Here is a 24,672-nt window from a genome sequence, read left to right as displayed (position 1 = left end):
TGTTTTTTATTCTGCTGTTTCATTATTTCTGATTAAAAATGATTATGTTAGATCAGAGAGAGGATATATATATATGTGTGGTAATTTCTTTCCACATCATCTCTTCATTTTCTTGCTCTCTCTATCAAGATTAATCAAAGATTTGACATTATTATCTCATTAGTTGATGTGAATAGTCATTTCAGATAAGGATGTGGACACTCACCCTGCTTGATACATTTATATACATGTAGATGTATGCACACTTATCTAAACTGTAAATCTGTAGTAAATTTTATATGTTAAATGATACATTGTGGGGTGAACTTTCATGTATTAAAATTATTCACAGATGAGGCATAATTTGATATTATTATATATATTTTATTTGGCAGATGATTGGATTCCTTGACAAGAACATCATTTCACTTGTTGTGATATCTTTGGTGGAAGAATTAAAGAGACTTAGTCTACAAAGTTAAATAAGGAGAAATGATATTGATTAGTGCTAATGCCAGCATTTTCCAGTCAGAGCATAATTTTTTCCTAAGAAGAATATTTTCTGAAATAATTGTTAATTATTGTTGGTGTTAAAATTAAAATAGTTAATAAATAATTATTTCTTTTAAAATGTTGGAATTAAAATTCTTCTTGTATGAATCATGGAAATCCTAGGAATATCATTTGTAAATTTCTCTGTAGTCAATTTTTTTTTAATGTAATTTTCTAAAGCAAAAATACTTGTCAAATTTTGTGGGAATTTTAAGGTGAATTTTATTGGCTTCAGAGACTGACGTATTGATTAAGTGGTTGTAAAAAATTAATTTTCAGCAATACAGGATTCAAACTGTGTGTAGTTGTATACTACAATAATGATTTTGTTTCGTCACATGAATTTCTTGTGGCAACATCAAGTTTATTGCAAGAATAAAAAGGTCAGATATTTCTTTATGTAGTAACTGGCAAAGCATTGCTTGGTTGGGAAACTCATTTTTTTTTTTCTTGAAAATCCTGAAGCAGTTAGAAAACCCAACATGGCTTGCATGTTACTTCACATATTTTTAAATGTTGGAATAAAAATAGTATGTGCTATATATGCTTAGTAAGTTGTTGCAAGTTGGAGACACAAGTAACGTAGGATTAGGAGGAAAAAATTGTAAACATAATTAGAAATGGGCATTTCGTATGAAAATTAAAAGATAAAGGAGTTGTATTTTATGTAGGAACAAACTGTTAAAGGTATACACACATAGAAAAAATGCTTGAAGGCAGTGTCTCCATTTTTTTGGGGGTGGGGAGTATTTTTGTAGAGGGCAGTTCACTCATTTCAGAAATGCCTCTCAATTATTTTACTTCAGGATGGGTTCTGGCTCTCATTTTTGCTCAATGACATTTGAAAAGTTTTTGCCATTTGTAACCCTGAAATCACTTCCATTCAATAAACTCTGGGTTAAAACAAAAAAATCAGATGTCTTTGAACTGTGTGTATGAAATGAAACATTTGGCTTCCAAGTCAAGATTGCATGACTCTCACAACCAAACTTTGGCCATAAGCTTTCTTTCATGGTTTTGAACATATCCAGCCAGAGAAAAGCAATTTTCACTGTACATTTAGCAAAGGATAACCTTTGAAAATTCTACAGTGAAAATAGCAATTACAAATTCTATCTTGGGTAGATTTGACACAAATGTTATTTTCTTCTGTTTATATTAACCCTTGCCAATTTTACAGTGCAAAAAATTTACTTTTCATAAGCTTCCCCCCCACCTCTCTTTCAATCTATTTCTGTTTTTTCCCCAGAAATTCTTTGCTTGTCAGTTTTGACATAGTGATCTGTCATTTGTTGCATGAACTCTGGACTGGAAAAGAATTATTGAAACAATGTTTTGTACACAACTTACAGCTTCATATAAACAAGTTTTTTTTCCAATCATGTCACATACCAGTGATACCTGCATGTGTGTTTATTATGTGTTGTTGAGAAAGTATGTAAAAATTGCTGTAACAATTTGCCCAGTGACTGCTTTCTCAGCTGTGTTCTAGGTTAACTTTAAAAGTGATCACTCATGGTCTGGCCTCTTCTTAAATTAAGTTGGTATTTATTTGAAAGTCCCCTAACTTTGTGCAAGTTCTTAACAGTTGTCCTTTCAATTACAGATTCATTAACTGCACCCTTCATTCAAGCACTAGATAGAATTATGCTAAAATTATCAGATATACTTCTCCATGAAGGACTTTCAAGGGTTTTCATTCTTAGTAGTCCAACAATTATAATGTGTAAACTGTGGGTGGCTGGAAGGATCGAAGAAGTAAGAAATTTGTGATTGATAGGTCTTGCCTACAAACACACGCCTTTTTTCTGCTTTCAGAGAAAATTTAGCAGCCATTTATTCAGTGTAGTATGTATTATATTTAGTTTGTGTATAAACCTTTAAAAAGCTCAGCAAAAAGAAAATCTTTGTGTAATAGTAATTTCTGAGGCAACACAAAAGTTATCTTTTCTTCATGTACATTACTGCATCTCAGAGGAGGAGATAACCAAGACACATGGTAGGTACTACTAGGTGTTGTTGGTAAAACTATTTTCCTTCACTCTTTCTGCGCGTGTTCTTACAGTGTTTACATCAGTTATGTTTCAGTACCTTATTAATAGTCTATGGAAACAGGGATCCTCTTTCCCAACTGTCTGTTCTGCTGCCTTTGTGATAGTGACTTTTAGGTGTTAGCTTTGACTATAAACTTTTCCCTCTTCATTTGTTGAATTATATGGCTTGCAGACAGTAACCCATTACTGCTTAATCACATATATATCTTGGCCTGAAAGCTGGGCATTCTCTTTATCAGTGTTCATACACATTATCTATTGCTAATAGTCTTTATTTCTCTAAACAGCAGCTAGCTAGCAACTTGAGCTTTTAGCAGTTGGTATTGGAGAAGTGGTGGTTAGTAATAGTTTGTGTTTGAGGTAATGGATACAAGAGAGGTGGGTGGTTAGAGTTTTGTGATAGGGCCAGGGATCTGCATTAAACTTAGTGTTTGTCAGTCTTAATCAGGGGTTAGGTGGGATTTGCATCAGGAAGAAGTAAAGATGAGCTTGCTGGAGATAAATCCCTATAGTATTTCATGTCATCTATTTTGAATATTTTTTCCATATTTCCACATTGGTTTGTGTATGTTTTTCATGTATTGTGTAATATTTGTATTATGGCTTTCTTATTGTCAGTTTCTTTAACATTTTTTTATTTCCTTTGCTTTTGTTTATTAAAATCAAGAATGTTAAATTGATGGTGGATTTTGTTCATAAGTAAAATATTATTGATTTCTCAGTTTAGGGTTTCTTGTCCATAGTCATAAAATTTGAAAGGTATGTGAGAATGGTGAGTGTGACTTGAAAAAGATAGTGAAAATTAGCTGCTTGCTTTTTCCATATTCAAATGCTTTAGAGGACCCTAAAACAAATATCTTATGACATTCTGCGTATAATGACTTAGTGCTGCAATATCTTGCAGTGTTAAGCCATTGCTCATCTTAATCCTCGTATTAATGATCTCTCACTCTGTCCCTTTGATTCCAGTGGTGAACGCGGAGGAGAAGAATGTTATATGGGATAATTATCGTGAAAGTAACCATGGTAAACACAGCTGCATCATTCTGCATTGCTATTTTTGTAACTAGCAAGTTCACATGTGTTGTTTGAGGAGGAGGAGGATTTGTAGGTGGGAAGTGGGTACCTGTTCTGTGCTAAAGGAATAAAGGCTAGAGTTTGAGGCTGAATTGTTACTGACTTGTTTTATTTCTCTATAAACATTGTATTTGTCACAATCAGTTTTTGAAAGTCATATTTACAGTTTAAGAAATGCTCAAATAATCTTTATCCTCCATTATTTTAAAAAACTATTTACACATATGAACTTGCTAAAAAAAATCTCTGTGTGCTGGCATTGGTTATTAACATAGCAAGGCTGCTGGTGCATTTTATAACAGGTTTTCCCACTTTTGTTTTTGAAAACTGGACAACTGTTTCATTTGAAAATTTACTTGAAATTGAATGTCTGCATAAAAAAATTATGTAACTTCAAAGACATCAGATTATTGAAGGAGAAATGTTGGAGGGAGGGGGCAAGACATATAGTCCAGTTTACTGCCTTCACTTTCTATATTAACTGCTGTCATCTTCACAATTTAACATCGTCATGGTGAAATGTTTCTTCCAAAATTTGCTCTTTTTTTGTGTGTGTGGACAATGATGAGTCAAGGCTTGAAATTAGAAAATAATTGTAAAAGTTTTTGTTAGAAAAGTGCCCAATAAAACTAAACCACACAAGTATTTGTTTCCATGTTTCATATTAACCTTGAGTTATTATAAAAGTCATGTGTGCATTAATTTTACACACATACAAATTAATGATATACACATGAATAAATATACACATCCATATTCTTGTCTTGGTACTGACTGGGGAGAAAGCCTTCTTTCCCACTTGGCATCAAATATTTTTGACGGATCTGTGGCAAACGAGTTAAATGTCAGAAATACTTTAGGCACAGTGAAGGTTAAGGAGAAGGCAGGTTTTTTTAATAATTTCAGAAATAAACTTTTAGTAAATAAGATTTTACAGTTCTTTGGGGAAAGATTCTTGGTCATCAAGTGATGTCAAATTTCAAAGCATGACAGTGATGTTACATTGCACGAGCAGCCTTGATATTTAGTCTGTCTTCACTTGTCATCAGGTTTTGCTGCAGATGTTCTCTTGTGTAGTTGTTTTGGCATACCATTTCTGAAAGTTCTTTGTGCGTTAATTTGGTGGATCTGTCCTTCCTGTCTAGCTGTATTTTACAATTTATTTAAACAAAGAGCTTTAGGAGTTACGTGGCTTTGTGGAAATATTCTATGACAGGAAGTCTGAGAGAAGAACTACAGTTTTCAAGATGTGCTTTTCAATAGATTGTATGTGCTTGAAAGTCTTGTTAATTGTTATAATAAGAATAGTACATAAAGCAAAAAAGAAGAAATAAATTCAGATAGAAATATTGTTTGTTGGATTTGGCTAGTACATAATGATCATAACTGAACATGTCTTATGATTTGTTTACTTGCATTTTAGCTTTTATGGCAAAAACTATGGAATAGATGATGCATTTTATGTGTGAAAGAAAGACTTAACATAAAAATTAACATGAAGACCTGAAATATGCTGCTTGCCATTGTGGTTGTAGACAGGAATGTATCATTGTTCATAAAAAATCCCAAACTTATTACAACCTAAAAGTCTGTTAAACACAGTTATGCAACCTACTAAGCCTTCATCTAAAACTCTGTGTACGTGTGTGCCTGCATGCACACACCTACCATGCCTGCATGCATGTTTGTTTGGTAGAATTCCTTCACAACTTACAAAGTTTTGACTGAATACTTTTTGGGAAGAGATTTTGAATAGCAGTTTAAGTTTCATTGTAGATGCTTGGATTGGTAGATTTTAAAAATTTATAGCTTGATAGGTTATTAAAGTAACATTTACAATTCGATAGGTTGTGAGAGTAAAGTATACTGTGGTCATCTTTCGTTGTGTAGGTTTCTTACTTGTTAGCCTGAGCTTAGTTTTTGTCTTTTATCATTTCCAAAGACAAGCACAAGAGTGTCTGTTCTTCCATCAGATTGCATGAGCTGTCACTATCATTGCTGTATATTTTGTTCATCAAGACATCTGGGTCTTGTTAAGAACTAATTCATTTTATTAGTGTAGCATCAGTGAAATGTTTTTAAAATCAGTATGCCATCATTTTGTGTTGGCAGATTGTGTAAAACCTTAATTTCAGCAGAAAGCCCCAAAACATACATTTGCATATAAGCCTTACAGTGCAAAGGCAGGAGTTAAATCATGTTTCTCAGAATTTAAGTGTAGGTAAAAAGCTTGTAGTAGAAAGCTAAGGAGGAAACATATATTGTTTAACCTTCCTTCCTTGTTGTTACTTCATTCTTCATGCACGTATAGTACAGAATGATGTAATGATCAAAATACAACATTGCAGACACTTGAGTCTGTGCTGTCATTAGTTTCCTAATAACATCAGATTTATTAGTGTTGGTTCCTGCTTTTGGGGTTTTCCTTTCTTTTAACATTTTTTTAATTCTATCATTTAGATAGAACATTGTATTAACCCTATCTTGTTGAATGACCATGTTCCTTTTAATTCATAATGATGTACATATTAAGAGAAAATATTGTATTTACTATGTCCTGTTTAATAATCACTTTGGGTATAAGTGTGCATATTGTGTGAGTGTGAGATGAAATGTGTGAGTGAGAGATCAAGTGTGTGTTGTGTGTGAATATTATTTCAACAAAGGCATGCCCTATAAGTAGAGGAAGGATTCTGATACCTGAGGACTGGCATGCTTAGCCTTAATAAAGCCAATTTAAAAAAAAAGGGAATCCTTCAGCAAATTACTGGAGAAAAATTTCTGTAAGAATTGCCTTCAGAATATTTGGAAATATTGTTTGCTAGTCAAGAGATACAGGTTGATAATTTGCATATTGTATGTGCCTATTTTTGTGAGGTATGAATCACTGATCATGCTGCAGTAGCTTACCAAGATGTCCAGCTTAATGCATTGAAAAGACTGTTGGTTTAACAGAAGTGTGAAGAACCATCTGCACAGGATGCAGAGTTAGCCTCCAGTTGGCCAAGCGTGATAACATTCCCCAAAATTCCTTGGTCAAAAGCAATGGTATTGTTTTAATGTCATCTGGTTTAGTTAGTTGCAGAAATCTGTGAATGCTGAACTCTTAAATGTGCAGATCTGCAATTTTTCCTAATCTTTTTGCTGATGCATTACCTCATTACCATGTGTTCTTTTCCATCACCACCCCTAATCATATGGCTAAGTGTTCTATTTTTAGGTTATGTCAGAAAGAGGTATGTACTAGCATGTGAATTTGCTTCATGTACAGCTAAATTCATTCTTTTTAAAAGTACAGTACTGTATCACATTAATAGCTGTCATCCGGTAGAAGCAAGGATCATGACATTCCTATAAATTTCTGATGATCCTTTTCTTTTGAAACTTCCCATGTATGCACATACATTTACACCAATACACTCACACAATTAAATTAAATCCTTTAATCTAACCCATCTTGCAGAGAGCTTGGACAGTGCACTTGTGATAGTGAAATGGTTTGTCTTTGTCTAGATAAAGAAATTTTTATGTTGTTTTATGCATTGATGTTTTCTTGATACTGATATTAGATGCTCATTCTCAGCCTTTATTTTTTGGGAAGAGAGTTGTAGAGGGTTGTATGTAAGCATTAACTCAATTAAATGTGTGTACAGAGTGTTGCTCACTTGAGTGGCAATCAACTGATTTTCTTGATTAGGAAAACGTCATTTTCATTTTGACTTCAGTAAATGTTTCCTTGTTTCATGGCACATATTGCCGTATTGTGCAGACAGTCCGGTGGCGCAGTGGTTAGTGCCTGTCACCAATACAGGGAAGATTAGCTGTCCTGGGTTCAGCTCTCGTCTCAGGCACACTGTTCTTTCTCTGCATGTGACGCCTGTTTACAGAGCTGGCTGCTTTGCCATGATACAATCTTTGTTGCTGGATCAGTATAAAACTGATAGCCTTGCCATATTGTGCACTTTTTCTAAATCTCCTATTCTCACCTTGTGTACTTTTGTTACCTTATTGCCAGAAAAAAGTATTTGCTGTTTGTGCTTGTTTATTCATGCATGTGTTTCCTGACATTAACTGATTTTGATTTTCAATGTGTCTAGTGCATGCTTTAGCGTTTGCTTTTGCTTTTGCCTATCACATAACTGGTTACCATGTGATTTAGTCATTTCTTGTCACAGGCAAGTGTTGTGATGACGATCACAGCAGGTGGGTTTAACATCAGTTTAATCAGACCACATTCTCAATCTGGTATTTTCATCTTGCAGTAAAGATAAAAGTGTATCATTTAAGGAAAGTGCAGATTTGAACCCTGAGTTTGCTAAAGTAGAAAGACTGAAATGTCTTGATGTTGCAGATCCCAGCGTGCAGCAGAGCAAGGATGACAGGGTTCCTACAGAGGTCATCATTGGAGTAACCTGCGCAGTCTTCCTTGTTGTCATTGTTGTTGCCATCTTCATCGGATACAAGTGTGAATTCATTTTTTTTAAGAGCAGGAACTTATTTTAAATATAGTCAGATTTATTTTTTTGTCATTGGACTTTATTTTGGTTTAAACTCTTTTTTTGAATTGTTAGAACTAGAATTCTTTGTAGGCAGTGAGGGATTTTATTCATCAGTGTAATGTTTTGAAACTCTGCAGACAATTTTTAAAATGTGTCTTATACACAGTGTGGATGCCTATTCTTAAATTATTTTATCAGTAAAATCAAACAGCATTATGATTTTACACTTTGAGGATAAACGTTTCTTGGTACATATGGAAAATCTTACGGTTTTCCTCCATGTCAGTAGCTTTGATGTCAGAGCAGTCAGTAAAGGCAGCCATCTTTAGACAAACCATGCATATTCTTTTTTGTGTCAGTTATGTTTAACAACTGAATTGTGTCTTTATCAGTTTTAGTCTTGATTCCATATTTTTTTATATGATTACCTAGCACAAATCAAGAATGGTGCTGCTTTCTCTGTAGCTGTAGAACTGGACATGTGTAAATTAATTTTTTTAAATCAGCGTGAAATGGTTGCAGGTCATTTGCTTGTCAGAAATGCTACCAAGCAGCATATGTGTACCTAGCAGTCCCCAGCAACGCCCAGTCCACACCACCAACAGTCATTACTGTGGCAGAACCTAGTGGTATGATTTTTGTCCTCTACCTGTTTGTGTCCGGGGGTTGGGGATAGGTCATGAAGCTGCTACAGTTGTGCTAGTGTTTGTTGAGTGATTTTCAACAGGAAAATCTGTTTGCATATTTTTTTCAGTAGTTATTACCAGATGACATATCCATAGGAGTTTCACTAATGCTACCTTTAAATCATGAAGGATATTTGATTTTGGTCGCTAGCACAATCGGAGAAACATCTATATAATGGTGGGGCTACTCAGGTCACAACAGGGCTCTTTAGTGACTGCTTTAGTGTAAATAAGGTCATTTAACAGATTTAATTGTTTGATTAATCTCAGGTACCCCCTGCTTTAACTGCAATTATAGGCTTAGTCCTTTAAAGTCCTGTTTTATTAGTCTTTCACAAAAAGAGCAAGTGTTAACTTTTTGGTAATTAGAGGAGGGGTGCCAAATTCCCTCAGTGTGCTACTATTGATAGTAACTTTTTTTTTTTTTCTTTTTTTTTTTGTAGAATGAGTTAATCTAGTTTCTCTCATGTACACTGAGAAGTTAACTGCTTCTTTGTCAAGTTAGTACCATAGGAGTTAAGCTACTGCTGTCTAAGTGGAATGTAGTGCCTGACTCATACAGTCTAGAGGGGAAGATGGTATGAAAATTCAGAATTAATCAAGTTCATAATGCCACCAAAGTTCTCCGTGGAGACAGCAAGACAGGTCCAGCTATGAAATTTTTGTGGCAAGCATAGATCTGTTGTATTACATTTCTACTACAGAAGCTTGTGAACACTTTGTTTTGGAAATTTACCAGTTTTGTGCTCTTGGACTTTGTCTATCTCCATGGACTTTTACTGATCTTCTTCAGAAGAACGGCATGTGTGTGATTTCAGCCTGCTTGAAGAACCTGATCTTCATGGCCACAGTTTGAAGATTCTTTAGTGGGACTCAAAAGTTACTTGTTCTCATGGTAAATGTTGGCTGGTTGATCGGTCCTTAATATTCAGACGTTTTCTTTTCTTGGGACTTTATTTGGGAACGCACATCAGGCCAGCGCTCAGCAAGGACTCTGTTTCTGGAGCAGAAATGTTTTAAGAGGCTTTCTCCTTTTCTTCTCGGAAGTATGTAAGTGGGGTTTTGGCTGCTCACCAAGTCGCAGATAAGTTGTTTTTGCAGAGGTGTCTGAGGGTGACACTTTGTCCTCTCAAGTGAGGTCTGTTCTGTGATGGGCATGTCATCTGGTAACTCACTGGCAACTTCACAGGAAGGTGTCATTTGTGTGTATTGGGACTGGGAAGGGTGTGCTAAAAGTAGAACACTAAATGGAGGTCTCATGTGAGCAACGTTTTGTGCTGAATGAGTGAGCCTTCTGAGGTGGCTGTCACAACCAAATAAAATATATGATTCAAAGGTAGTAATAGCAGCAAAACCTTTATGGCTGTGTCATCTTAAAAGTTTCAAAGCAATTTATTTTGCATAAAAAAATCTTTTTTTATTGTGTAGTGTGAAAAGAAAAAATCTAATGATGAATTGTTTAAAAAATAAAACATATTTCTTGTTGGTTAATGTCTAGGAGTGCAAAAGTAAACTCTCTAACATTAACCTATATGTTTTGTTTTCAGAGGAAAAGGAGTACCCAGAGATTGCTGTGAGCGAGTTCCCAGCACATGTAGAGGCTATGCATGCTGACAGTGATTTTGCTTTTTCTCAGGAGTTTGATGTAAGCTTTCTCCAGATATGTCATCTTAACTTCTTGTGCTAAAGGGGTAGTAGTGAATTCTCTGTTATTAACACATTATGTGGCATAAACATTCTTGTGTTACTATGAGGAAACATTTTTATGTAGGATAGAAAAAGAATTGATCTTTAATAAATGTAACTCAAGAAACCATTGAGTTCACATTTCTGAGGTGAATAGCCTCCCTTAACCAGTGGAAATGAAGATGAAAAGGTGAACAAATTAATATAGAAATCAACAAATATCCAGATCAGAGAATTTAGACAAACATTTTTTTTTTTAAATCCATTGGATACACCTAATTTCTATTGAGTGTAATAAACTAGTGTCTGAAGTGAGATTTAAGTAGGAAAGGTTGATTTCTGCTTTATCATAATTATCATTTATTTATTATTTTGCAGGATCTATACCGACATACGCGCACAGACTTCAAATGTGAAGCTTCTAATGTGCCAGAAAATAGAAACAAAAATCGTTATATCAACATAGCTGCATGTAGGTATTACTTGATATCACTCTTTCCTAAGTGTATTTTTAATGCTAATTACAGAATAAAAGCATCACACACACAATAGACATAGTTCTTGAAAGATTTTACAGTAATCTTTCAATTTATACTGAATGCAGGAGTTGAACTTATCTCTGACTTACTGGCATGTGTTATTAAAGCTTGTTCTTTTCTTTACAGTTGACCATTCACGGGTGATGTTAAAAATGGACATGGGTAGGCGACAGTCGGATTATATCAATGCCAATTATGTTGATGTGAGTATGCTTATCTTTAATTCTTTCACTTATTTAGTGTGACTGCTCAATGAACACTCCTGTAGACTCAGTTGCAAACAAACTGAAAACCATTTTTGAAAGTCAAGGCTAGGTGGCTAGATTCTAGAAATACTTTATAGGCTTTTTTCCCTACTGTCATGCAAGCTTTATTGATTACGTAGTTTGTGTGTAGGAAAATATTGTGTGCCATATTTTACCTGTAGAGGAAGTTACACCAAAGTTATATGAACAGATATTTCTTGTGTTGGTAAGTGGCAAGATGTCAGCTGAGAGGACTATTCTTTGTGTGAATACAGGGCTACCACAAGGCTAAGGCATACATTGCTACTCAGGGGCCTCTACCACAGACTTTTGCAGACTTCTGGCGTATGGTCTGGGAACAAAACTGTAGTGTTGTGGTCATGATAACAAATCTTATGGAAAAAGGAAGGGTAAGTTTATTAAGACAGATATGGGTGGATGCATATGCATCTGCTTATATTTTTGTGTAAAGAGAGATTTTGTGCTACCATCTGACCATCACAGTATTATCACAGGGTGAACCTCCATAGGTGTATAGTTAGACATACATACTATGTGCATTTTAATTTTAAAAATATTTTTGCACAATTGAAATTATATAAAACAGCATTCTCTATTGTAAATGAATCTAGAGAGAGTATGAGTAATAATTCTCAGTGGTTGATTCAGCACTTGATGTCTTCTGTGATTTGAAATAAACTAATAACAATACAGCTGTCTTCATTATGATCATCATTAGCATAATTGTAATTAGTTTCTTTCTAGTTTCTTTTGGCATTTCACCTACTTGGATAATATTTGATACTTAAACAGTGGCTCTGGCTGTAATATAAAGCATGGCAGAAGCTCATTTCCTGTTGTAGCTATTGTGGCATTAACTACACAGTACAGCCGCGGTTCTCAAACGGTGGGGCGTGCCCCCCTGGGGGGACACGGCGTGCTTAAAAGGGGGGCGTGAAGGTGGTCATCTTTTTTAAAGTTTCTTATACTGGTATTAGTGAAATTAGCTTACATTGCTGGCTAAGGGGGGCGCGCGGACATACCTTTGCTCATCAGGTGGGGGCATCACAAGTAAATGGTTGAGAACCGCTGCAGTACAGTACCTGTTATAGCTAGCTATTATGCCACTGACTACTCACAGGGTCCTATGCATTACGGATATGCAGCAGAGGTATACAAACGTTTACTTGTATTGCAGCGCAAATGTGACCAGTATTGGCCAACTGATGGAATGGAAATTTATGGCAACATGGCTGTGAAACTGCTGAGCACTGTTCAACGTGCTCACTACACAGTAAACATGTTCTCCCTTCGAAACATGAAGGTAAAAAAGGTATGCATGCAGCTTATTTCAGTTCCGTTCTTTTCATATGCAGCAGGTGTGGTTTTGTTTGGTTTCGGAACGCAGATGCAGTAAAGCCTTATCATTGGAATTCATGAAAAAAATAGGTCAACATGATGCAAGCTATCCAATCAGATAGATTTGGAGGGATTGCTAATTTAGGGTAAGGTAAGAGTTTGAGATTAACGTATGGAATGGCAGAGCAGGTGATGATTTCCAAAACTGTCCCATGCTTTGCCATTTCTGTCATGGTAAGGCTATACTGCATGTATTCTGGTTTTTGCTTTAGCAGAATTTTGTTTTCCTGCTTGCTTACTCATCTAAAATTCTTTGCTTTTTGTTGTAGAGTTAAGCTTCTTAATTTTTTCATTGCACTAGGCTGTATGTTGAGTGACACAACTACATACTCTGTTTCATCCTTTTGTTTGGATGGTTTTTGTGTAAGGGGGAATTTTTTTTAAAGTGAGTCATGTAATCCAGCAAAATTTGTTAGTTTTATAATTCCTAGACATGGTTCGGTCTCAGTTTGATGATGGGCCCTTAAATTCTGTTATTTATGGACTGTATTTAAAAAGAATGAAACAAAGTTTAATCCCTTATTGTATGATTAGCATATTTTAACCATTGCTTTAACAGTTTATTGTGTTACACAATAATAACTTACTAAGGGTTTCCTCATCTACATGCTTGTGCATACAAGAACAAGAGAGAATTGTGGGTGAGAGAGAGAATGTGTGCATACTTAAAAGGGTAGTTAGCAGAAACAGACAAGGGGAGGAATATAATTATTTCTTAGAATATAGAAGTAGGCCATCTGTGCCAAAATTAATATTTCATTTGTAAGTTGAGAACCTTGGTGTTGATTTTTTTTTTTAATTGATGGCTGTATGTTTGAACCAGCATATTTCAGAGTGGGACTGTTACTTGTAACAAGATGACCGGACAATTTTGGCATAAACTTAATTTTAAGATTGAGTACGTGAACTGAATTTTATCTACACAACAGAGAAATGTATGCATAATCTGTTTCTCTGCCTAAAGTATAGCTGTTTGACCAGATTTTTCACTTTTTTTCCACACCCTCAAATCGTTTCTTGACTAACACTATCTATCTACAGCGCCACTCAATGAAGGGTGTCAGTGAAAGAGTTGTGTATCAGTACCACTACACTGAATGGCCAGACCACGGTGTTCCTGACTACACACTTCCTGTCCTGGAGTTTGTACAGAAATCTGCAGCCTGCAATCCTCCAGATGGAGGACCAATTGTTGTCCACTGCAGGTAGGGGACTTTCTTGCCAAATATCTATTGGACTGATGGAGAGTGGAATGCCTGTAACTGGAACACAAAATTTGATATAGCTAAATAGAAACAATTTTTCTTTTAACCCCTTAAACAAAGATTTATTTTTTTTTAAATACCAAAACAATAGCGTAATATTTCCGCTTTTTATTTGCTGTGTTTCTCAATTCCTGATCCATCAAATCAGCATGCAGCATGGAGTTTTCCAATGGTACTGTTTTTGCTTTGTCAAAAATAGGCGCCGCCTAAAAATAATTGAGTGGCTAGGTTTGTTTTTGTCTTCAGCCCACAGAACAATAAGTAAGCCCCCAAAATAAAATAAAAAATACAACAATAGGAAGTCCAATCTTTAAATTAATTTTTCTCACACCAAAATGAAGGTATGATGTTCCAAAAAGCAGTTTGAAAACACAGAATTTTGGGCTTTTGTGCGTTTCTGTGTCTGCCACCAGGCAGCTGCCGCTACCTACTTAAACACTCATAACAACTTTAATTGCAATTTAAAGGTGGGCATCATGTTTGAGTGGATTACCTTTGGCCTATCTAGGACTTTCATTGGCTAAAGGTAAGAAAGTTTATTAGATGTTTACTGCTTCCTTAATGCTATTTTCTACCTATTCACCTTTCAGTGCTGGTGTGGGCCGAACAGGGACCTACATTCTTATTGACAGTATGATTCGTAAGATCCAGGACAAGGGGACAATTAACATTCCATGGTTTACTCTGCATATTCGCCGTCAGCGCAACCTCCTTGTGCAGACAGAGGTTAGAAAAGGCAGTGCTTTTAGCAGCTATGTTTAATACATTGGTGAAATAGGTCGTTTAGACTTCGCCAGATTTCTCAGACAGTGATTGGTTAAAAGAATGCACTTGTCTGTAATAATATAAATAATAAACCAGAGCTGTGGTAGAAATTAAATTGAAGATGGTTCAGCATGTAAGCCTATGCACTCTAAGATCTGTGTTTGCTGAATTATTTTGGAATGCATGTTTACAGGATCAGTACATGTTTATACACGATGTACTGGTGGAGTATCTGGTGGGAGGTGGGCAGACAGAAGTTACCCAGGACAGTGTTGTTAACTATGTTGCACTGCTGACTGCTGTTGCTAATGGTGTGGCTGCACAGCAAAAGATACCTGATGCATCAAGCACTCTGGAGAAACAGTTTAAGGTATATTTGTAGGGTAATCTTATTTTGTATAAGAAATTATTGACTTTAGGTATTATTAATTGTAATTAAATGACACATACATCCACAGATGCACATGGGCATGCAGACACAGAATTATGTATTCTAACATATATACTTAGCTTTAGCACGAACTTGCATTGCTGGACTGCTTGCAGATGATTTTTCCAGTTAACTACTAAAATAATGCTGGTGTATACAAAGCTTCCGACTTGGTCAGATTCATTGTTTAGGCTCGTCGAGACTAACAGCAGAGAACTTCGCAAGAGGCTAAGCATTGGTCTCAACATACAGACAGCAGTCCACCTATACATGTCCTTGGTTTTAGTTTATGTGCTGTTACAAGGAGCGTATACATGAGATTCAGTTTAGTTACAAAAAGTTCTTTACTTTGGCCCCAAAATGTATCTTTAACTTGTATAAAGTTCTTGTTATTGAGATTAACACTAAAAATAAAAGTTAAAACCTAAGCTTGGCTGTACTTTAGATTACATTCCAGTCCTACCTACAATATGACTATACCATGAATAATATTTAACCCATAGCTATGGATAACAGAGTTTTTCCTTTCAAGAAAACAGTGTTACCATATTTTTTTAAAATAAACATTAGATAAGAAGACAAAAAATGTACACAGGATACACGCAGCCACGTAAATGAATAATTATTTTTTAAAGTTATAATCTAAAACAACATTTATGATAAAGTTGGCTGAACATGAGTTTGTTGCATTTGTTTCAAGCTGGTGACGGGGCACACTCCCAGTGAAGACAGCTTGTACAATGCACTGAAGTCAGTCAACTGTGACAAGAACCGCAGTATGGATTTTATCCCTGTTGATTTGAAGCGTGTAGTGCTTCCTGCACGCCCTGGCATAGATGGCTCAGATTACATCAATGCTACTTACTTGCAGGCAAGTAGCCTAGGTGATCTTTTACAATTCTATAAAACAAGTAGACAGTACCATCAGTATTTATTTAAGGTTTTTGTGGGGAAATTGTATAATTGATCTTGTCTTGGTTATATTTCATGGTGGTTGCATTTATGTTGCATCCTTTCAGGGCTACAAAAAGTCAGATGAGTTTATTGTGACCCAGTATCCATTGGAGTCGACAAAAGAGGACTTCTGGCGCATGGTGTGGGACCGAAACAGTCCTGTCATCATTGTTCTGACGTCCGTTGGAGAAGAGGTGAGTTGTTAATCTTACGCTACCTCTGGTTGATCTAGGCCAGGAAAGTATAGTTTGCAACAGGAAGTAGTGACTAGTGACAGAGAAACGAAGCAACTTCTTCTGTGCTGGACCATGTGACTGACCTTTAGTTGATAGAGCAATCACAAGCACCATCTTATTTGTAATATTAACATTCTCCATAATGATGTAGTTACCATTGTGTCCTTGTATGTTGATTGTTCTATAATTTCCTTTCTTAAAACAGAGTTGGACAAACATCCCATTAGATGAAGTAACATTTTAGCAAGTGTGTCGTTCTTACAAACTTATGTTCATGCAATGAGTCTAGGAGGTTCTATGTGCTGTAAGCAGGAAGTGCCAGAGTTCTGGCCGGAAAAGGACAAGCCTGTGGAGGTGGATGCCGGCAATTTTAAGCTGTCCATGCGTGATGACCCTGATGAGCAGCCAGGTTACATTATAAGGGACTTCATCCTTGAGTCCATTCAGGTATAAGATGTGATTTTGATGCCATGGGATGGCTGATCTTTAGAGGGAGGGAAGAAAGGAATGGCTGTGTACATGAATGTGATTGTATAAGAGTTCATTGCAGCGAAGGTATCTGGGCATGAAAAGGATGAAAATGTAGTGAAGGTAGCTTGATGACTGCTCATGCATGAAAGGTCAAAATTGGGTAAATACATTGTTCACAAAGTGATTTTTCCAGTTTTATTCCAATAACTTATTTATATTACAGATGTCTTGCCATACTCTTGCTGATCAGTTTTACGGTTTAATGAATTGTTTTCAAATTTTTCATTGCAAAACTAATGTATGATTTGCAATTCTCACTAACCAAAAACTCATCTTTAGCTCATTATTGAGAAATTGCAAGCAGTAATTAGTAACCCCTTTTTTTTGCCAGTATGATTACATCTTCATGACCAAGGTGGTGGTAGTCAAAGACTGGCCAGGCCAAAATTCACCTCCATCCTGCTCAATCTTTGGCATGATTGAGACAGCCCAGGAGTGGCAGCGTGCAAACGATATTGGCCCCGTTATTGTTATGGACATGTATGTGCAACAAATGAAACATATAATTTTCTAATGTGACTGTAAATTTTTGTTTAAAAAATGGATTTTTAAGACAAAAAAAAAATGTATTCACTGATTTCAGCAGAAATGGATAAAAAGCTGTTGAGTGTGATAATCTCAGCTAACTGTGCCTTGAATTAATGTGTCATAACCTCACAAAAAGATTTTTTCCAGTTTTTGTTAGCTTTAGACTAACACTATGTTTATGAAAATAATGTTACAAAGCATCAAGTAATGTATATATTTAAGGTCTGTATCAGCAAGTGTTCTGTGGACCGTGTAGGTATGGAGGAGTGCATGCAGGACGCTTCTGTGCTTTGTGGACATTGCGTGAGCAGTTGCTGATGGACAAAGCTGTGGACATTTATCAGCTGGCCAAACTGTACCACCTCAAGAGGCCAGGCATCATCTCATCGCAGGTGACGACACTTGATAGTCTGTACTTCAAACTGGAGGACAATTTGAGCCAACTCTAACAGCAGTTGTTAATTTTCCGTTCTTGTTTTGTTTAATAAATATGGCAACAGAATTTTGAGCTTACGTAATTTACTAACTCTTTTGTAACAAGCTAGATAAAAGCATTGCAAGGATGTTGCATACCATTGATGTTTTATTTGACTAATTTGGCAGCTGTATCTTTAGGGTCTGTAAGTCAGCCTGTGTAATGAGTGTTATGTCATAAAAGTCTGAACATGTTTGTTTTAGGAGGACTTGCGCTATCTGTATGACGCAGTTGTCTGTCTTCTTGATCACCTGAAAGATGAAGGGGGATCAGTGAGCTCATCCCCCCGACACTACAGTGCTTCTCGCAGAAATGGAACCCTGCCACATTCTTCCACATTGCAAAGCACTACCAAGACCGAAACCAACATATGAAGGAGCATACGTGCGCAGATGGCAGCTTCATAGCCATCTGCTTGGCCATGGCCCTCTTTGTGACAGTTGTGCAACTTTGCATGATTTGTGTTGGACTGCATAGTTCTTTTTTTATGAAAAAAAATGCAGTTTGAATGAAAGGAACTAAGCAGTTATATTCCCCGTTTATTCGCAAGGACATGCCAAGAAAGTCAGCATATTTTCCCAAGAATTTGCTGAGATTTTGAGAGTCCAGAAACAATTCTGATTAGTTTTGATAGTTTTCTGCCTGCCTTGTCAGTGCTGCTTGCCTGTAGCTGTGTTTTTCTGTTCAATGACTTTGATCCTTGGTCAGGTTGTGTTGTTCCTCATTGGGAAGCAGGCATAGACTGACAGCTGCATCGTGAAGGTGGAGCTGTAGACCTTCTTGAGGACATTCTGCCATAGTGTGAATCTCAAGCTTTGCTGTAGTGGTGCCATTCTTGTAGATGCAATCATGCCCTGGAGTTCATGTGTGGACAATGGATGCAGTAGTAGTTCAAGTGTGTGGTTGATGCAAGATGTCTCTTGAACACAAGTACCTTCAGACCAAGATCAGTTGTTCAAGTCATTCCAGTTTGTGTTCTCAGGCATTAGTAGTGAATCTTCTTGCTGTGCATTGGCTTACAAGTCGACATTTTTGTGGATGTGTTCTTATATGCATAATTGGCTTTGTGTGCGTGTAATATTGCATGCTTGGTTTTGTATTGGAGAAGCATGGAACTTTAGGCACAATCATCTCAAGAATGTCAATGCAAAGGAAGGCTGATGTCTGTTGTTTACCACGCATATTTGCAAGTCTCATTTACATTCACAGTACTTGAATGAAAGGGATTTTTACAAATATTTTGATGCTGTTCAGAAAGATGGCAAATCTTCATCTATTATTGGAGCTCTTTTTTAGACATTGTGCGAAAGTTCAGATAATATGATAACAAACAACATTGTAGTATGTTGGCTGCTATGTCTGTGGCATCTCGTTTCATTTTGTTTGCAGCATTGAGAGGCTCACTGGCTAGGTGGCCGGCAGCTATTTTGTGCTGCTTTTGATAATATGAATGCATGAACATTGTGGTGTGCTTTTGAAATTGAAATGTAACCTTGCTGTTTCTCATTCTTTTTACTTTTTTAATGCCATTTTCAAAGTATGCCATTTGTGGAAACTGAAGCTTGCTTATACTGTGGGGTTTTCATTTCCAAGAAATTTCATCTTGCCAGTAGTATGTAGTTTTGAAGCCATGGATTTGAACTGTCATACATACAGTGCAGCTGATGTTCTGAGGTGCTTATTAAAATCATGACTGCCTTCACCTCTGCTACAGTGTTGTAGCGTATGGTGCAGGGCAGTCAGCACCAGTGCTTAACCTTTAGTCATCAACAAACATAAATACCTTTTGTTTGTACTAAAGACCTTTTTGGGGGCATGAATCCATTTATGTTTTTTAGGATGGCGGCATGCTCATGGCTGAGTCATGTGAACATAGGTCAAAACTGATGCAAGTATGAAGAAAACACAATAAATAAAAAATTAGATTTATCTATCACTACGCATGACATATTTGTCAAAATCAGATGCACTTCTGAAAGATCTTTGTTATGGTGAAGTCTTTGTCAGGAACACCCTTCTGAGGTATTTTGTGATTGATTTCTTTCGTCATGAGCTGTACTTCACCTGGTTCACCTCGCTCAACAACTTTGAATAATATCGTGTTTATAGAGAGAGTCTCATGCATTACCCTGTGCTAAGCAATAGCTTGCAGTAACATGATCACGTGCGTGCACACCCCTGCTCACCTACTGATACATATGTACATGTACATAAACATAAAGATAAAAAAGATAAAGAGTGCAGCACAGAGCACTACGGTAGAGTGGTGCTCACATGGTGCTACTGAAGTTAACATGGGTGTTCCACAGCAGTTTACATACCCCTGATGATGCAATTTCTTCCATTTCAGACATGCCAGAACAAGGCAAATAACACATAATTTGTTGAAGATTGCAGTTGAATGTTTTCTCTGCTTTCAAGATCTTGCTGACTGTAGATCTGAATTAAAATGGCTTAGTCAGATCGCAATACATGTACATTTTATATTTATGATCACTTTTAAAAAATTCAGTTTATTGTCAGCAAGATGCTTACTTAAATGTCTGGGGCAAGAAATAATCTACAACAAATTGACAGCACACAACTGCCTACTCAAACATGTGTCCAAATGGCAGGATACTTGCCTGAGTAGAGGGTCTGTTTTAAACAACAAAATCACACACAGCAGCATTAGTGCCACAAACGGCAAGAAAAACTGGTTTGGACAAGAAAATGATAAGAGCCATAAGTCTGCCTTGCTTGTGATTTCATTTACCATTGGTTGGTTAATAGTTGTTGAGTATATTCTATATGTAAGTATTAATCAAGTCATCACTTGAGGTGGAAATTTGGATTGTTACAGACTGTTCAACTGCTCTTTGATGTATTCTACATTTTTCTCTAACATTTTTAATTTGGTCAATACTGAAAACCTTTAAAATATTTGTTTCTGTGGGTCAAGATAAAATTATTGAAGAAATGCTTCCTGGTTGGTGAGATTAGTTGTTTCTGACCAGAACCAGATAAAATTCCGTGTGTACTTACACAGAGGGACAGTGTGTTTGTTGTCACTCCTTGTTTCCATCAATATATATATTCATAGATAACTTAATTGCACCTGTGTATGTAATTCTTTGCACCAGGCTATTGCTCAATTTGAGCAACAAAAGGAGCTGCCTCCCTTCAAGAAGAGGCCGATATATAATCAGCAATCCCCATAGAGCCAAAATTTGTTTTTGTACAGTGTTTGTAATGTCATACTTAACCCAGAGTTTATGGTATCACTTGCAAAGGAAATATAACCAATTGTTCCCATTTTATTTTTAGTATTGCTTGCTAGAATTTAAAATTAAAAAAACTTTTGGTAGTCATCATATAGTGCACCTTGTAGCCTATTAATTTGCACTTGCTTTGCATATTGTGCCATTGCTTTTGAGAAGAGTAGTTCTGTTTAATAGTGTACTGAAAATATGAATGCTTTAAGCACCATGTTTGCTAAAACTATGAAAGGTGTCTTGTTAAACAATCATTAGAAAGTTCCTTGTCAGCATTTTCTTGGTTAAGTGTGAGCAACGTAATGGGTACAGACCTGTAGAGTGTGGATGGGAAGAGCTTATCTTCTTTGTCTGTGCATGCAATGCATTGGCCTTGGTAAACAATTATTCTTCAAGAAGAGATTTCTGACAAATTTCAAGATGTCCAAGAAGGTGCAGGCAGAAACAGACATTACTTTTTATTGTAAATAACAGCAGTGACATGGAGAAAGTGAAATGAAGTACAAGTTGAGTAATTAGCTACACTCTTATTTCACGTTAGTACAAACTGTACACATTCTAGGCCTTGTTCTGTTGAAGACTTTGTGTGCATATAGACTGTACAGTGTTAATTGTTAAGTAGTTTTTTTCAGTGGGGAAAATGGCAATGTGCAATACAATTTCTTTTTTTCTTATAGCACTGGTAAATCCTTTAGAGTTCTGTGCTATGATGATTCATCAACTTTTCTTTGCCAAGATCCTTTTGTGCCTGTGGTTCAGAGCAAATTGCTTTTTATCGGCAGTTGAAACTCTTTGTCAAGAAGTTTGCTGTGTGTATGTGTGTGTGTGATGCTATGTATACCTGCAAAAACTTCCTTTGATGTTTTATTCTTGTGGTCCAGTGAACTACAGAACTCTTTCAAAGGAAAGGCCATGTTGCAGCATGTATCTGCAGCACATTCCTAAAGTCTGTGTTGGTTGGCTGTGCTTCAGGTATTTCTTACTCAGCTTATAGCATTTATCATCACTTTGTAGTCTGTGTTGTGTTATTTCACCCATTATCTTTGTTGTTCAGTCACTTTTCTGTGAAAAGAAAAACAATTTTTGCATGTTAGAAATTAACTTGTACCTGTTTTATGCCATAAGATTCTCTGTCATGAATGGAAATTTTCCTGTTGTTTGCAGTATGCTATCTTAAACCCTTCAGTTTAGAGATTTGCTGCTTTTGTTTCTTGATTAATTTATGGATATGGATTGCCAACTGTATTGTGAAGTCCTTAGTAATATTGGTATGTTTGAGTCCAAACAGTGGGCTTCTGTTTGCTAGCTCAGCTAACTCAACAGAAAATGACTGTAAACTGACTTGTTAAAATCTTTTGACTGCTCAATCAAAACTACCGAAACGATCAGATACCAATATTCTTTACCGTGTGACGTTTTGTGAAATGTTTGTTCTCCTTTCTTGACAAGATGCCGGTCCCCACCCCACACCCCCACCTTCTTTCTCTTGTGTTGAGTTCTTTAAAATGTAAGGAGAAAGGCAGGATACTACCCTACAGCTCGTCCAATTTTCTGCCAACTCGTCTCAAAGACAATATTTATAATGGAAATCTTTAAACAGTTTTTGAAAATTTTAATAGGTCTTCCATCCCCTAACATTATCGTATTTATGGATGCAAAAAAAAGAAAAGAAAAAAAATAAAGTCCCTATAAGTGGTAAGACTGAAAAAAATAGAGTAGCATATTGGGCATTTATCTGATCATGAATGTGAAGCTGATGCTGCACAGACCGTTTGATCTTCTGCCTGTTAATATGGTTTACTTAGCTTCTTACATCATGAAATTATCATTTGCACAAACACTTGGTACCCATCAGAAAGAATAATTTCACTTTTCTTTATAATCAGTATTTACATGGTACTGTGCACAAAGTGTGTGTGTGTGCGTGCATACAGAAAAAAAAAAGAGAGAGAATCTGAAGCTAGCAAGTCTGATTCATCCATTTTGCACAGCTAAAACTTTTATTTAATTATCATATTGTCTCTAGTGTGTTTATTGTCAGTACCATTTGATGAACTTGTAAATACCCTGATAAACCTCACAAAATGTTTACAGTGATTACATATATAGGCTAGGTAGAGTGTAGACGGTTGTATTGTTTTGCTTCTAGATCAACCCAGTCATTAATTCTAACTTTGCATTATGAAGAACAGTTTCTGCTTGCATCAGGGTTGTTTTTGTAGATTTCTGTTTAAGTTAATATCATTATTATTATACTCACTTTGGTTTCTTCATAGATGGATCATTTTCATATGGCAAGTTTCCCATTTTTGTGAAAATTCTTCTTCTGAACATATGGGCAATAGAAACTAAAGTTTATAAAAAGTAGAGAATGGGCATTGAGAGCATAAACTTGCAGTTGTGTGTCTGTATCATAGGGATGGAGAGTTGGGCTAAGAAGTAAGTCTCCTCTTGTGTCCCAATTAAGCCTCCAGGGCATTCAGTGATCAGTCATCTGACGGACTAAGTGGGCAATGAAGGGCATTTCTAATACTTTATTTCTCTTATTCGCCAGAACATCAGCAGATTAAGAAAAACACCATATCTCCTGATTTTGTGATAAAGACAATTTGAGAATGTGAATAGGGGAACAGTGTTTTCTATGTTTATTTTGGCCCTGAACAAGAAACTTCAGAAGACTTGGTAACTCTGCAGGTGAAAAGTTGGGAGACTGACAACATTTCACATTTGTATGCCTTCATTTTTCTATAATCTTACATTTACCAGCCAAAGATTATTCTGGCACTTTGAGTATCTAATTTTCGTTTGAGTAGAGATGACATTCTCACCAAAAACAAAAATATTTTCATCATAGCAGGGTTTATAATTTTAAGAAATTAATTCACTTACATACCTGTTGATAGGTTGTTTCCTTTTTATTATTTTGTTTCCTTAGCTATATCTTTTCAGTATGTACAAATCAACGAGTATTGTTCCTGCATGATACCATGGGTAAAAGATCTGTTCAGCATGCAGGCTCTGGAAGTCGTTTTGAAATGTTTGTGGTATGGTAAATGTATTACTTTGTATTACTCTATTACTCATTTTGTACTGAAGAAGGCTTTATTTTGTTATTGTGTCTCACATGGCCTGCAGGCCAAAGTGGCAAGGGTGAGTTCTCCAAGGCACCAGCTTAAAGCCGTCTTCAGTGGTATGGCATTCCCAGCAGAGAACTCTATGGCTGCTTTGTGCTGATATTAAAATGTGTACAAACACCTTGTTTTCGTGTGGTCTACTTTTTCCATCATGGCTGCTTAAGCAAAATTGTGTGGATGTGTGTCTGTGAGCAGATTGTTTATGCATGTTGAGCTGTTCAAGAGTCTAAAGAAACAGGTAGTTGGCGCTAAATGGATTGAGCTAGCCAATCACAGATAATGTGCTTTTGAAGAAAACACTTTTGTGTATTTTTCTGGACCCATCTCTGTGACTGGGACTAGAAGAACTTTTTTTCTGCTTTTA

At 36.2% G+C, this 24,672-nt stretch overlaps 1 protein-coding gene across 5 annotated transcripts in view; it reads left to right on the top strand.

Moving 5' to 3' along the window:
- Positions 1–24,430, top strand: part of LOC112571547 (tyrosine-protein phosphatase 99A-like) — a 44,234-nt gene extending 19,804 nt beyond the window's left edge. For 2 of the 5 annotated variants that reach the window (XM_025250591.1, XM_025250595.1), the window contains 18 exons: positions 2,507–2,530; positions 3,555–3,611; positions 8,014–8,125; positions 8,684–8,790; positions 10,395–10,492; positions 10,912–11,005; positions 11,199–11,275; positions 11,593–11,727; positions 12,516–12,650; positions 13,778–13,941; positions 14,592–14,727; positions 14,960–15,136; positions 15,897–16,067; positions 16,216–16,344; positions 16,699–16,833; positions 17,249–17,397; positions 17,702–17,837; positions 18,124–24,430. In XM_025250591.1, the coding sequence (XP_025106376.1) occupies positions 2,507–2,530; positions 3,555–3,611; positions 8,014–8,125; positions 8,684–8,790; positions 10,395–10,492; positions 10,912–11,005; positions 11,199–11,275; positions 11,593–11,727; positions 12,516–12,650; positions 13,778–13,941; positions 14,592–14,727; positions 14,960–15,136; positions 15,897–16,067; positions 16,216–16,344; positions 16,699–16,833; positions 17,249–17,397; positions 17,702–17,837; positions 18,124–18,294 (2,207 nt within the window). In that variant the 3' untranslated portion in view covers positions 18,295–24,430. The remainder of the gene's footprint in view (positions 1–2,506; positions 2,531–3,554; positions 3,612–8,013; positions 8,126–8,683; positions 8,791–10,394; positions 10,493–10,911; positions 11,006–11,198; positions 11,276–11,592; positions 11,728–12,515; positions 12,651–13,777; positions 13,942–14,591; positions 14,728–14,959; positions 15,137–15,896; positions 16,068–16,215; positions 16,345–16,698; positions 16,834–17,248; positions 17,398–17,701; positions 17,838–18,123) is intronic. The other 3 variants (XM_025250593.1, XM_025250594.1, XM_025250596.1) reach the window with 3 other exon arrangements.
- Positions 24,431–24,672: the final 242 nt, after the last annotated feature.

This window comes from Pomacea canaliculata, linkage group LG9 (assembly GCF_003073045.1).
Source record: "Pomacea canaliculata isolate SZHN2017 linkage group LG9, ASM307304v1, whole genome shotgun sequence".
Lineage (NCBI taxonomy): Eukaryota > Metazoa > Mollusca > Gastropoda > Architaenioglossa > Ampullariidae > Pomacea > Pomacea canaliculata.
The sequence above is the reverse complement of the archived record's forward strand: the minus strand, read 5'-3'. Positions and strand labels throughout refer to the sequence as shown.